The 14,181-nt window shown below is 40.7% G+C and overlaps 1 protein-coding gene across 2 annotated transcripts in view; it reads right to left on the reverse strand.

Annotated features, from left to right (window-relative positions):
• NALCN (sodium leak channel, non-selective) overlaps positions 1–14,181 on the reverse strand; it is a 1,007,092-nt gene that overhangs the window by 878,497 nt on the left and 114,414 nt on the right. For both annotated transcript variants that reach the window (XM_069757980.1, XM_069757979.1), the window contains exon 2: positions 147–275. In XM_069757980.1, coding sequence (XP_069614081.1) covers positions 147–254 — 108 coding nt within the window. In that variant the 5' untranslated portion in view covers positions 255–275. The remainder of the gene's footprint in view (positions 1–146; positions 276–14,181) is intronic.

Genomic DNA, 14,181 nt, shown 5'->3' on the forward strand with positions numbered 1-14,181 from the left:
TTTTTAAAAGGCACAGGTATTACTAAGCTCATAAATTAATTGCTTTGTTGTTATCCAGTGACGAGAGTGTGAAATTTAAATCTGAGTTGGATCCCTATTTTTTTTTTTACAAGGCACACAAATAAATAGAAAAAAACAGAACTCACTGGCTTGTTGATCCATAGGATATCAGCATTATCAGAGAGTGATTCATCAGGCCCAAAATCTGTAACCGGCTGAGCCTCTACTCTTGAGCTTTGCTTTCGCTTCAGCATACTATTATCACTTTTGGTTTTCTGTAAATAAAAAAAGAATATATTGACATCCAATAAGCAATGTTAGAAGTGTCCTAATTAATGCAATGTATAGATGTGTAAGGAATAGGATCCATTTACAGTGTAAGATTACCATGAATAAACACTTCCAGGAATGCTTGTTGTTTCATGATAATCTTGCTGTGTAGGCAGGCTGCTGATCACCTGTTGAACAAGCAAAAGGCTCTGGAGATATGATATTCTGTGCTGCACAGAAGACCATCAATCTCAGCAGCGCATTGTCCTGTGTAAACAGGACTTGCACAGCTGGAAACAAAGGCAGAATCTGCACACTGAATAATCTATTACAGATTGTTCAGTGTGCATCATTAAGTGTGATCTGCCTGTGTTAAAATGCTATTAAACAACAGCCAATCGTTAAATATTTACTCATGTGCAATCACTTAAGTCATGTGGTGCGAACTCACCTAAAAAGGGGTTGTCCGGTCAAAACCGATATGTCTGCAGTCACCTGGGAACGGAGCGTATGTATGAGTTATGCATACCACCGGTCAGTGTGTGCGGCCTTGGTCCATACACTTGTATTGAGCAGAGGTCACACCCCAACCAGTGATGTGGAGGGCCACTGAGCGTGTCAGACTAGGGGTACAGCCTAGGCTCAATAAGGCTGGTTTCACACGTCATTGGCTCCGGTACGTGAGGTGACAGTTTCCTCATGTACCGGAGCCACTGACACACGTAGACACATAAAAATCAATGCATCTGTGCAGATGTCATTGATTTTTTGCGGACCGTGTCTCCGTGTGCCAAACACTGAGACATGTCAGTGTTCGTGGGAGCGCACGTATTACACGGACCCATTAAAGTCAATGGGTCCGTGTAAAACACGTACCGCACACGGACGTTGTCCGTGTGCTGTCCGTGTGCCATGCAGGAGACAGCCCTACAGTAAGCGCTGTCCCCCCCACTGGTGCTGAAGCTGCGATTCATATCTTCTCTGCAGCAGCGTTTGCTGCAAAGAAGATATGAATAATCCCTTTTTTTTTTGTTTCTCGTGTTTAAAATAAAGGTCCATGTCCCCACCCCCCTCCCACCCCCCTGTGCGCCCGCCCGCTGTTCTTAAAATACTCAGCCAGCTCCCTCGCTGGCTGGCGCTGCTTCCTGTCCTGGCCGCACTTTCTACTGTATGAGCGGTCACGTGGGGCCACTCATTTACAGTGATGAATATATGCGGCTCCACCCCTATGGGAGGTGGAGCTGCATATTCATGACTGTAATCGGCGGCAACACGTGACCGCTCATACAGTAGGTGTGGCCAGGACAGCAAGCAGCGCCAGCCAGCGGGGGAGTCGGGTGAGTATTTTAAGAACAGCGGGCGGGCGCACAGGGGGTGGGAGGGAGGTGGGGACATGGACCTTTATTTTAAACACGAGAAACAAAAAAAAAAAGGATTTATCATATATTCTTTACAGCAAACGCTGCTGCAGAGAAGATATGAATCGCAGCTTCAGCACCAGATGCAGGGGACAGCGCTAAACTTTAGCGCTGTCTCCTGCACGGTGCGTGTGGTACCCAGTGGGCACACAGGCGGCACATGTGTGCCGCACGTGTGCCACACTGATGTGCCACAGAAACGCACGGGCACACGGACATGGATAATTCCCGTACCGATTTTTCCGGTACCGGAATTATCTGGACGTGTGGGACTGCCCTAAAAGTGTATGGAGAGCGAGACTGCACCCACTGGCTGGGAGGATGTATACCTCAAATACATACCCTCTGGTCCCGGGACTGAAACCCGTGAAACAGTGTGTGCATTGTGGGTATTCATAAGTCTTCAGTCACACAGAGTGATTGCAGACTTATCAGGTTAGACCGGACAACCACTTTTAGACATGGGAAATAATTTCTTATTATTAACACTATTTAAGTGTTACATTTTTTATGTAAAAAAAAAGTTATGACTTTTTATATTTTGACAACAGTAAAGGTTTGGATGGGAATGCTAGAGCAATGGATAGTCATAACATTCAATAATTTTACTCCTTACTCTCGCTATTTAAAGAGGACCTGTCATCAAGGAAATCATAAACAATCTTTGGGCAGCATGTTGAAGAGCAGAAAAAAAAGTTGAGTAGATATATTGGTTTGTGGGAAAACATTTAGCATTTACAGTGTTAATTCATTGAAATCCCTGATCATTCTGAGGTTATCAGTAGAATTGAGCGCATTTTTAAAACTTCACTCAGCTCTAGTGATAACCTCAGCCGAATGGAATTGGAGTCAATGGGAGTAGAAATGACCGAAGATGTTCAGAACTGATCATCAAACATAAATTTTGCACAAATAAGGTAACAACATGGCACGAATATGGCAAATTCAGATTTGGCGACCGATTTCGAACAGGGGTTGTTTAAGAGTGCCTTCAGGGCTAGCTGTTAATCACTGTATCAATGCTGCTAGTCACTCATCAGGATCACCCCCTTAAAGGCTAAATGGTCTGCATACTAATAATGCAGTTCAAAATTCATTCAATGTTCACATATACCTTAGCAGAACCCGTATGCAGCTACTGTGTAGAGTACAACTGAGCTGACTGTTTATACAAACACCTGTTGTAACTTTCACCTTACAGAAGTTAGTGTGGGGGGAAGAGGGATACAGCAGAGCTTAGCGTGATTACAAACACATCAAGCTTTCATCTCATGGAAGTCAATGTGGGAGGATGGGAGTACAGCTGAACTGAGTATGGTTACAAATATCTCTGCAGCTCTCCTTTCTCAGTGCTGTCAGCTCTCATCCCCCCTCAACTGACCGCCACAAGATCTATTTGTAATCACACTATACTCTCCAGTGCCCACTCCTCTGACATTACCAAAAGATGAAAGTTGGACATGATTGTAAACACACTCAGCTCTGCAGGGCAGTGTAACATTACATCTCATAGAAGAAAGCATGTTCTCCTGACCTTCAAGGAGGAGTTGCTTTTTTCCTTAATTGCATACATACTCTTTGTTAACACTTCCTTGGGCTGACTCAGGGACTGTCCTGTCTGAAGACGCTTTACAATAAAAGTCAATGGGAAGGCTCAAAGAATGCCTGACAGATGCCCTATTATTTTATAGATCATATTTTTATAGACGTGGCAATACCAAATACAGTACAGACCAAAAGTTTGGACACACCTTCTCATTTAAAGATTTTTCTGTATTTTCAAGACTATGAAAATTGTACATTCACACTGAAGGCATCAAAACTATGAATTAACACATGTGGAATTATATACTTAACAAAAAAGTGTGAAACAACTGAAATTACTGTATGTCTTATATTCTAGGCTCTTCAAAGTAGCCACCTTTTGCTTTGATGACTGCTTTGCAAAATCTTGGCAGTATTCCTACCTCAAGCCAACCCTGTTATTCTATGAAAATCTGTCTGTAAGGTAAATCGGTACCATCATACGGTACCACCTATGCACAAAGACATATTCTACTCTTAGGGCAGTGTTCCCCAACTCCAGTCCTCAAGAGCCACCAACAGCTCGTGTTTTTAGGATTTCCTTAGTATGGCCCAGGTGATGGAATTGAAGCCTGTCTAGATTATGGAGTTCTCACCTGGGCATTACTAAGGAAATCCTGAAAACATGACCCGTTGGTGGCTCTTGAGGACCGAACTTGGGGAACACTGTCTTGGGGAATGCTTCTATAGGAAAATACTGTATTTCCATAACGTGACTTAACATGCCAAGATTTTTTTCAGTGTTTCAGTTTAACTCCTTCCCGCCAAAACCAGATTTCACTTTCCCGACCGGGCCAAAGTTTTAAAATCTGATGTGTCACTTTATTTGGTAATAACTGTGAAACGCTTTCCATATACCAGGGATTGAGACTTTTTTTGTGACACACTGTACTTTATGTTAAATTTAGGTTGATATGATTTGCATATCATAATTCATAAAAAATGTTACAAATTTGTAAAATTTAAAAAAATTTGCAAATTTTGAACTTTATGCCCTTAAAACAGTTAGTTAGTCATATGATAATGTTATTTATTAACTAATTTATGTGGTATACTTTATATCAGCATTATTTTTGAAACGTCTTTTTCTTAGGAAGTTGAAAGGCTTAAAAGTTTAGGAGGAATTTTTCATTTTTTCAATGAAATTTACAAAACTTATTTTTTAAGAATCACTTCACATTCGAAGTGACGAGGACCCTATATGTTAGAAAACCTATTAACAATTTTTAAAACTGCACCTCACAAAGTATTCAAAACCATATTCAGGAAGGTTGCTAACCCTTTTGATGCTTCACACAATTTATAACATTTGACCATGAAAGTGAATTAAAAAACTAAATTTCCACTAAAACATTGCTTTAGCTTCTATTTTTTCATTTTTCACCCTAGAGCCCTAGAATTAGTAATGCAATATATCCGGTGCTTGGCACTACTTCATGCATGGGCCATTTGGGTACACAGCATGACTGGATGGGAAGGAACGCCATTTGACTTTTGTAGCATAGATTTTCCTGAAATAATTTGTGGGTACCATTTGAAGAGCCACTGGAGGTGCTAGAACAGTCCCCCAACAAGGGACCCGATTTTAGAAGTTATATCTCTCTGGGTACTCGTGTGTAGTGACTATTTTGTCCTAATATTCGTTTTGTAAAAATAACACACAATGAAAATTTCAAGTATACCATTTTAATACCCATAAAACTGTGCCCATCTTGTGCTTCTTGAGACACCCCATAAATTAAATGGGTTTTCCTCACTACAGCAATGCCATACACATGATCACTAACTTAAGTCTGGTCATGCTGCGGAATTCAAAGGAAAGGGGTATATTTAGCTGTATAGGTGCCATATAGTTTTCCAAAGACATTGTGCTACAAGTAACAATGACCAATATTGGACCAGAGTGAGGTTTTGTTTTTGCAGTTACAATTTTTATAAGGCCGGTTTCACAGGTCCGTTTATTTCCGGTACCGGATAAAAATGGTACCAGAAATATCCGTGTCCGTGGATGTTCTACGTGTGGCAACCGTGTGCCACATCAGTACTACACGTACAGCCGTCTCGGAAGAAGCACTACAGTAAGCACTGTTCACCGGCGGTTGGTGCTGAAGCTGGCTCTCATCATTCTCCCCTGCTCTGCCGGAGAGCAGAGGAGAATGATGAGCATTATATTAAAGTCCGAACGACAACAGGTGGGAGCTTTTGGGACTCTTACCCCCATCATCCGACACCTGCTGCCGCTAATAACAGTGACAGTAGGTGCAGATGATCAGGGTATTTTAGGCTGTTTTTAGGTTGGGGGGTCTTTATCAATGGCCCCTTACCAGCCTGAGAATAGCAGCCCCCACCTGTGAGCTTTAGCAAGGCTGGTTTTCAAAAATGTGGGGGAACCCATGCTGTTTTTTTTAAATTATTTATTTAAATAATTAAAAAAACAGGGCGGGGACCCCTCTATTCTTGATAACCAATCCTGCAGAAGTTGACACATGGGGGTTGCAGCCCCTAGCTGTGAGTTTTGTCTGGTTAGTTCAATAAAACAGGGGGGAACCCACGTCAGATTTTTCATGCATTTATTTCCGAACGATCGCAGCCGGCTTACCTAGAGTTGCCAACTCATATACAATTAAACAGATAAGGCAGCACTCTGTAGCCCTATAGCATGGAAACAAAAAAATGAAAATTGAATTGCATTACTGCACTAGAAATATGAAAAAATGAAAATGCTTAGCACATAAATTGGCCAATTCATGTGCCACTGGCAGCCACATTGCACGTAGCATTCTCAATACATGCTATATCGCTACAGAATACTGCCTTACCTGTTTCATTGTATATGAGTTGGTCACTCTAGGTAAGCACCTGTTCAGACCTGATTTATGTTTGGATGTGCCAGTCAATATTTTTTATATTTGTATTATTTCTGACTGAGTACTCTGCCCCTTAGCCTTAGGTGTTTTTAATTGCAGCAGGATTCTACCCCTCCACAGAGATATAGACTTCAGTCCAACAGAGATTCACATTAGGTTCCCAGAGAAATGTAGACTATCAAAGAGAGGATTGGCATAAATGCTCCATATTGTACAGTGGGGTAAATAAGTATTTGATACACTGCTGATTTTGCAAATTTTCCCACCTACAAAGAATGGATAGGTCTGTAATTTTTATTGTATGTACACTTCAACTGTGAGAATCAAGACCAAAGAGCTGTCTAGGGACAACAGGGACGAAATTGTAGACCTGCACAAGGCTGGGATGAACTATAGGACAATATCCAAGCAGCTTGGTGAGAAGGCAACAACTGTTAACACAATTATTAGAAAATGGAAGAAACATAAGATGGCTGTCAATCTTCATCGGTCTGAGAATCCATGCAAAATATCACCCTGTGGAGTAAAAATTATTCTGATAATGGTCAGGAATCAACCCAGAACTACACGGGAGGAACTGGGACCACAGTCCACAGCCCGTTTGAAGTTCGTTAATGACCATCTAGATCAGGGGTCCCCGACCTGTAGCTCGGGAGCCACATGTGGCTCACGGTCCCATGAATTGTGGCTCGCGGCTGTCTACCAGCTTGGTGCATTAGCTCCCGATTTAGTAAACAGGTATGAAGAGCACATCTCAAAATGGTGAACTTTGTGAGTAGCCCTGCACAGAAGAGCAGATTTAGGTGCTCATCTACTGGTCATATGGGTTTAGAGAAAATTTACCGTATTTTCCAGCGTATAAGATGACTTTTTAACCCCTAAAAATGTCCCAAAAGTCGGGGGTCGTCTTATACGCCGGGTACGGATGCACGGAGCGATCCTGGATGGTTCCCAGGGTCTGAAGGAGAGGAGACTCTCTTTCAGGCCCTGGGATCCATATTTATGTAAAAGATAAAGAATAAAAAAAAAAAATATGGATATACTCAACCCTCCGACGGACCCTTGCTCTCAGCGCTGCAAGCGTCTGCCTCCGTTTCTAAGAATGCAGTGAGTGAAGGACCATCGATGACATCGCGGTCAGGTGACCGGTCACCTGACCGCTCACGTGACCGCGACATCATCGAAGGTCCTTCACTCACTGCATTCTTAGGAATGGAGGCAGATGCTTGCAGCGCTGAGAGCCAGGGTCCGTCGGAGGGGTGAGTATATGCATATTTTTTATTTTTATTCTTTATTTTTTACAAGAATATGGATCCCAGGGCCTGAAGGAGAGTCTCCTCTCCTCCAGACCCTGGGAACCACACGCCGTATAAGATGACTGGGCGTATAAGATGACCCCCCCGTCTTATACGGCCGGTATATCCCAAATTCCATATTTTATATGGAAAAGTTGGGGGTCGTCTTATACGCCCAGTCGTCTTATAAAACCAGAAAACACGGTAAGTATGGTACGCTGGAGACAGGATGATACTATCGGTCAGAGGAGGTGTTTGAAGATGGATCTGACTGTGTTGGGAGTGCGTGATGGAAGAATGCTGCATGGGGATTTGGTGGGAACCCTTGGATCTTGGTATAATGCTTCAGGGTGATTTGTGTGGAAAAGCTTTGGTTATCATTATACCTGTAATAGGGGCTTTTGTTGCCACTACTGTGAGTGGAGCAGGAGCTGGATGTGGCTCGTGACCCTCTTGCAGAGCTGAATGTGGCTCTCAAGGTCAGAAAGGTTGGGGACCACTGATCTAGATGATCAAGAGAAGGCATGGTAGAACATCTTGTGATCAGATGAGACCAATATAGAACTTTTGGTATGAACTCTATTTGCTGTGTTTGGAGGAAGAAAAAGGATGAGTACAACCACCAGGACACAATCCCAACTGTGAAGCATGGTGGGGGAAACATCATACTTTGGGGGTGCTTTTTTGCAAAAGAGACAGGACAACTGCATCATAATGAAGGGAAGACAGATGGTGTCTTGTATCGCATTATTTTGGCCAACAACCTCCTACCCTCACAAAAAGCATTGAAGATGTGTCATGGCTGGATCTTCCAACATGACAATGACCCAAAACATACAGCCAGGGCAGCTAGGGAGTGGCTCTGTAACAAACATTTAAATATCCTGGAGTGTCCTAGCCAGTCTCCTTGCCTGAACCCGATAAAAAATATCTTTGGCGGGAGCTGAAACTCAATTTTACCCAGCGACAGCCCCGAAACCCGAAAGATCTGCAGAAGATCTGTATGGAAGAGTGGGGCAAATCCCTGCTGAAGTGTGTGCAAACTTGGTCAAGTACTACAGGAAATATCTTACCTCTGTAATTGCAAAAAAAAGGTTTCTGGATCAAATATTAAGTTCTGCTTTTCTATTGTATCAAATACTTATTTCATACAATAAAATGCAAATTAATTATGTAAAAATTATACAATGTGATTTTCTGGATTTTTTTAAAGATTCTGTCTCACAGTTTAAGTGTAACTACGATAAATATTATAGACCTCATTCATTCTTTGTGGGTGAGAAAACTTACAAAATGGGCAGCGTATCGAATGCTTATTTTTCTCACTATACTGTATGTAACTTATTGTTAAGGACTAGTGTGGTTTTTACTCTATATAACTGCTTCATCAAGTGTCTTAGTATTTTTCTATGCATTTTGCAAGACTGAAAATACTGTTACAATACTGGAAAAACACAAAAATTTAGCTTGGTTTAAGTTGGTATACATGCAGCACATAAACACATGTTTTTAATATTAGACAGCGTAGGACCGTCCCAATCAGGGTCACCTTGGCAACGGTGGGATGTCTTTTATACTATTTTTGATCAGAAAACAGTATTACCAAGAACCCCGTGTTATTTAAATGCACTTTTGCTATTTTACTTATTTAGTTACAGTAGGGTTACTGCTCATTTTGCATCTTGTAGGTTTTGTTAGACTACTGGGTAGAGTACTGGGTAGAGTACTGGGGCAATCCTTCTTTATGATCATAGGCTGGTCCCAACTTTTTGATTTCCATAAACTGTCCTCAGTTTAAGTGATAGATTTTTTTGGATTAGATTACTGTGAACATCATCTGTAAGCTCCTCTTCTTGAGAAAACTAGTGTTGCAGTCAACTTTGTCAGTAATTCATGCAACTTATTCCTTGTAGTAAACTATGGCTATTTTCCGTTTATTGATTGCCAACTTATTCTATTTTCCATATTTTCTGTTGGGCAATTATCCTTTTTGTCCTCAATATGTCCTAATGCCTAAACCACAAGAAAAAAAGAGTTAAGACCCCCACACACATGGGGCCACCTGAATCTCCCGCTCTTGATATAATATAGAATTTCGATGTTCAATGCTTTTGTTTTCAAGGGAAATAATTCAGGCAACAGCTTTCTCCTCTCTCCCCAATGAAAACCCATGAGTAATGAGCCAAGCACCCACATTCATGGGAGAGTCAAGAGAGGTGAATGTCTGCTAAATGGACAATCAGCCAACAGCTAACTCATGTGTATGGTCAGCTTTTCTTTTAGCAAAAAGCTATATAGGTATCTTTCTTTAAATTGGAAAGCACTGCATGAGTATGTAAAAAGGTGATATACCTAAGGTTTAAAAATGTTGTTTTGCTTTCATGAATCCTTCATGTTCGTAGGATCAAATGAATGCAACGTTTTTTCTGTGCGACAAGAAAGTTTGTGAATTATTTAGATATGTCTGTCTTTCTGCATTTATTTAAACTACAATTTGATCTCAATGAATAATTCATAATAGATGCAGTGAATTTAAGGACAATGTTAAATGTCATTGGGCATGGTGAAAGGACATCCAGTTATATATACAGCCCTGGAAAAAGTTAAGAGACCACTGCAAAATGTTCAGTTTATCTGATTTTTCTCTTTATAGGTATATTTTTGAGTAAAATCTAAATAGTTCTTTTATTCTATAAACTTCTGACAACATGTCTCCAAAGTTCCAAGCAATACATTTTTTTTTCTGAAAAAGAAAAATGGTCAAAATTAAAAAACAAACAAACCGTGAATTCAGACCTCAAATAATGCAAAGAAAACAAGTTTATAATCATTTAAAAACAACAGTACTAATGTTTTAACTTAGGAAGAGTTCAGAAATCAATATTTTGTGGATTAACCATTATTTTTAGTCACAGCTTTCATGAGTCTTGGCATGCTTCCACCAGTCTTTCACTCTGCTTCTGGTGCAAAAATGTAAGCAGTTCTTCTTTTGGTGGCTTGTGACTATCCATCATCCTCCTGATTACATTCCAGAGGTGTTCAATGGGGTTCAGGTCTGGAGATTGGGCTGCCCATGACAGGGATTTGATGTGGTAATCTCTTAATTTTTGCCAGAGCTGTATATTTTTCCTTAGAGGCATTAGCTGACTGGTGATAATAAATGACCACGGATCCGCTACTTGGTTACTGATTGGGGTTAGTTTAACAGCCTATTTGAATAGGTAGACCATGCTGCAGATGCACACTTTACGATCTGTAATAGATTGCTCAGTGTGCATATACTGTAACTGTTCTTGCTAGTACAGGCCCCAGCTACACAGGATCACATGCTGCTGAGAACAATAATATTGTGTTAGCCGAGCATGTTCGAGTGTTATCTGAGTATCTCAATCGTGCTTGCGTAATATGTTCGGGTCCCCGGGGTTGCATGTTTTCAGTTGTTGGACAGCTGCAACACACGCGAGAATTACTTAACTAACAATCCCTGCATGTGTTGTGGCTGTCTAACAGCCGCGAATCATGCAGCTGCGGGGACTCGAACATATTATTCAGGCACGCCAGAGATACTCAGATAACATTCGAGAATGCTCGGATAACACAATATCTGAGCATGCTTAACCATTACTAGTACAGAACAAAAGATCATTGTATCCACTCATTCCACGCTGGTTCATCCGGAGATAGGCAGCTTGTTTAGACTGCAAGATTATCGTGAAACAAGCGTTCCTAGAAGTGGTTCACAATAATTATGAAGTGTAAATGGACCATTAGACTAGACGGTCTTAAAATATACCAGATTTATCAAAGTATTTTGAACTGTCTTGTCCAAGTTTACATAATCTATTAGTTGGCTCTGTTCAGACATTTGTTTCACAATTTCAAGGCACGTTGTCACTCGCTGGTCCACGCCCACTTTCTGATAAGCCGCACCCCTTTACACCAAGGTTATGCCCCATTGTCAGACATAGCATAGAAATCGGCTAAAACTAAATAAATATGCTGCAAGTGTTGTATGACAGTATATTGGCACAAAACTGAGGAAATTTTGGAGCATTTTGCATCATAAAGCTCTTCCAATGTTTCTATTTAGCAGTTGTTTGACACATTTCAAAAACATTAATAACATCAAATACAGAATAAGCATTTGCATATCACAGTGTTGTGCTATTATAGAAATTGCATATAATTTACACAAACTGGACTAAATGATAGTTTATAATATAGTATAATTGATAACCATAAAAGGAATTTTCTAGGTTGAAAGGAAAAGTCTTCAGTTGCTCTTAATAACTGCAGAATTGTGTGATGCGCACACTGTCACGATCTCCCTGTATGCTGAGTGAGGGGCCAGTCATGAGATCACATGTACAGTATGTAATCTGGGTAATATTTTCTTGCTTCTGTCACCAGAAGAGAATTGAAAGAAAGTAGATGAGATTAATAGGTAAGTGACGGCAAGTATGCATATTGCATATATGTAGTCATGTGACCACCCACTTGCACAAAACAAACAATGGAATCATGACAGTGAGCAAATCACACAGTCTCCTGTTGGTCGTAATGAGTAAGGTAGCTGCAAACTTCTCATTTCAGCCCAGAAAAAACCCTTTAGCGAAACATACTTTTCCTCAGACTTAAGAGTTGGTAAAAAAAAAAAGTTAAATTCTGACATCTCCACAGTTGTAACAAAGTGTAAACTACATTGCCATAGTGCAATCTCAATGGTTTTGCTTTCATATTTTTTTTTATTGAAAAACATTAAAATATAATGAATATGGCTGCATGGGGATTCTGTTTTTTTGTACAGCTTTTTAACTTTGACTATCTATACAGGGTTATCTCATGCTTGCCCCTGGCTATCATATATATTGAAATGCTAGAATGTGTGTAGACATAGGACGGTGCACAGTGCGCAGATACTCAGAAACTGAAATGTCATAAAAAAATTGTACCAAATGTTGGATAAAATGGTTCTTTAAAAAGGAACATGTCTGCTAGCAAGTGTTGTGCAATTAAAGGGAAGCATGTTCTAGAACACAAATTACCGTATTTTTTGGATTATAAGATGCACTTTTTTCCCCCCAAATTTTGGGGGAAAATGGGGGTGCATCTTAAGTGCAGATATACTTTACTGGCCGCAGGCTGGGATGAGTGGGTGTTTGGATGTGCGGTGCGGTGCTGCGGGTGTTCGGTGCTGAAGGGGCTCTGCGGACATCTTATGAAAGCCCAGAGCCCCCGCAGCACTGAACACCCGCAGCGGCGCGCAACGCCGCACATCTGAACACCCCCTCATCCCAGCCTGCGATCTGCAGCAACACTCCACTCTTGCCGCCTACAGCGGACGACCCTGGGATCCCGCATCACCGCAGCCACCACCCCCCGGTAAGCAATAAGACACATGAATTATAAGAAGCATCATCATTTTATTTAAAAAAAAAGTTTTTTCCTATTTTTCTCTTCAAAATTTGTGGTGCATCTTATAATCCGGTGCGTCTTATAATCCATAAAATATGGTAGTAAGAAAGGAATTTGGGTAACTTAGTTTATCAGATGGATGGTGCTAAACAGTGATTGACGACATCTCGGCCTTAAGTCATCAAATGTGATTTTTTTAAGTAGCTTTTTTTCTTGCCTGGTGGTTCATGAATTTGGCGCAAAACCAAGAATACTATTTCCTCTCGTCTTTAACTGTATTAGCAATATTTTAGCACAAAGGCACAATCCTTTAACCTCTTCACAACCACCGACAGTAAATATAATTCAACGCTTGTCGGGCTTTGTGCACTGCTGCTGTAAATTCATGAGTGGTCATGCAGGGTTATGGTCTGGAATTCCAGTGCTCAACACTGGCTCGGGCAGGTGACATCTTTGCTAACTGACTGGCTCAGGTCACAATGATGTTATCGCTGTGTAAGCCATCCTCTGGCTGTCTTTACTTTTAGATGCCACAATCAATAATGAACGTGGCATTTAGAAGATTGGGAGAGGGAGTAGGCTCCCTCTCTCACCCATCAGTATCCCCGCTATCACAATGGCAGTCAAGGCAGCTGGAGGTTAAATAATGACCTCCGCATCTGCCAGCTAAGGTGAAAGGTTCGACCCAGCCAGAAATAGGGTCTAACAGGTGTTCTGTCAGTGAAAAGCTGGCAGACGTCATGCATTGCAAAGCAATGACCAGTGATCAGAGAAATAAAAGTTGAAGTCACATTGAGGGGCTTAGTAAAATAAAAAGGTAAAAATATTTCAATAAACACAAAATAAAGAATGAGATAAAATCTCGAAAAATATTACAAAGATAAATATTACCGTAATTTTTATGTAAAAATAAAAAAGTACACATATTTTGACTCAGATTGTTCCCAATGCTGAGAACAATCTAATCTATAGAACTGTCACTTTTTAACCCTTACCGTTAACACCATACAAAAAATAAAATAAAGCAGGCCCAAAAATTATTTTTTCATCATACTATCAAACAAAAAGTGGAATAATATGCTATCAAAAAGTCATATGTGCATAGAAAAGGTATCCCTGAAATTGTCTTCTTACATGAGGTGGGCATATCTAAAGAAGAATATAATTCTGTTTGTATGGAATGCAGGGCAAGAGTTAAAAGAGCTAAAGCCAGTAATGAAGTAAGGCTTACAAGAGAGACCAAAATCAGTGAAAAGGGATTTTGGGGGTATGTCAAAAGCAAAAGAAAAGTCAAAGATGCTATAGGATTTTTACTGGAAGTGTAAAAGGGTG

The sequence above is a fragment of the Ranitomeya imitator genome, chromosome 3 (genome assembly GCF_032444005.1).
Source record: "Ranitomeya imitator isolate aRanImi1 chromosome 3, aRanImi1.pri, whole genome shotgun sequence".
NCBI lineage: Eukaryota > Metazoa > Chordata > Amphibia > Anura > Dendrobatidae > Ranitomeya > Ranitomeya imitator.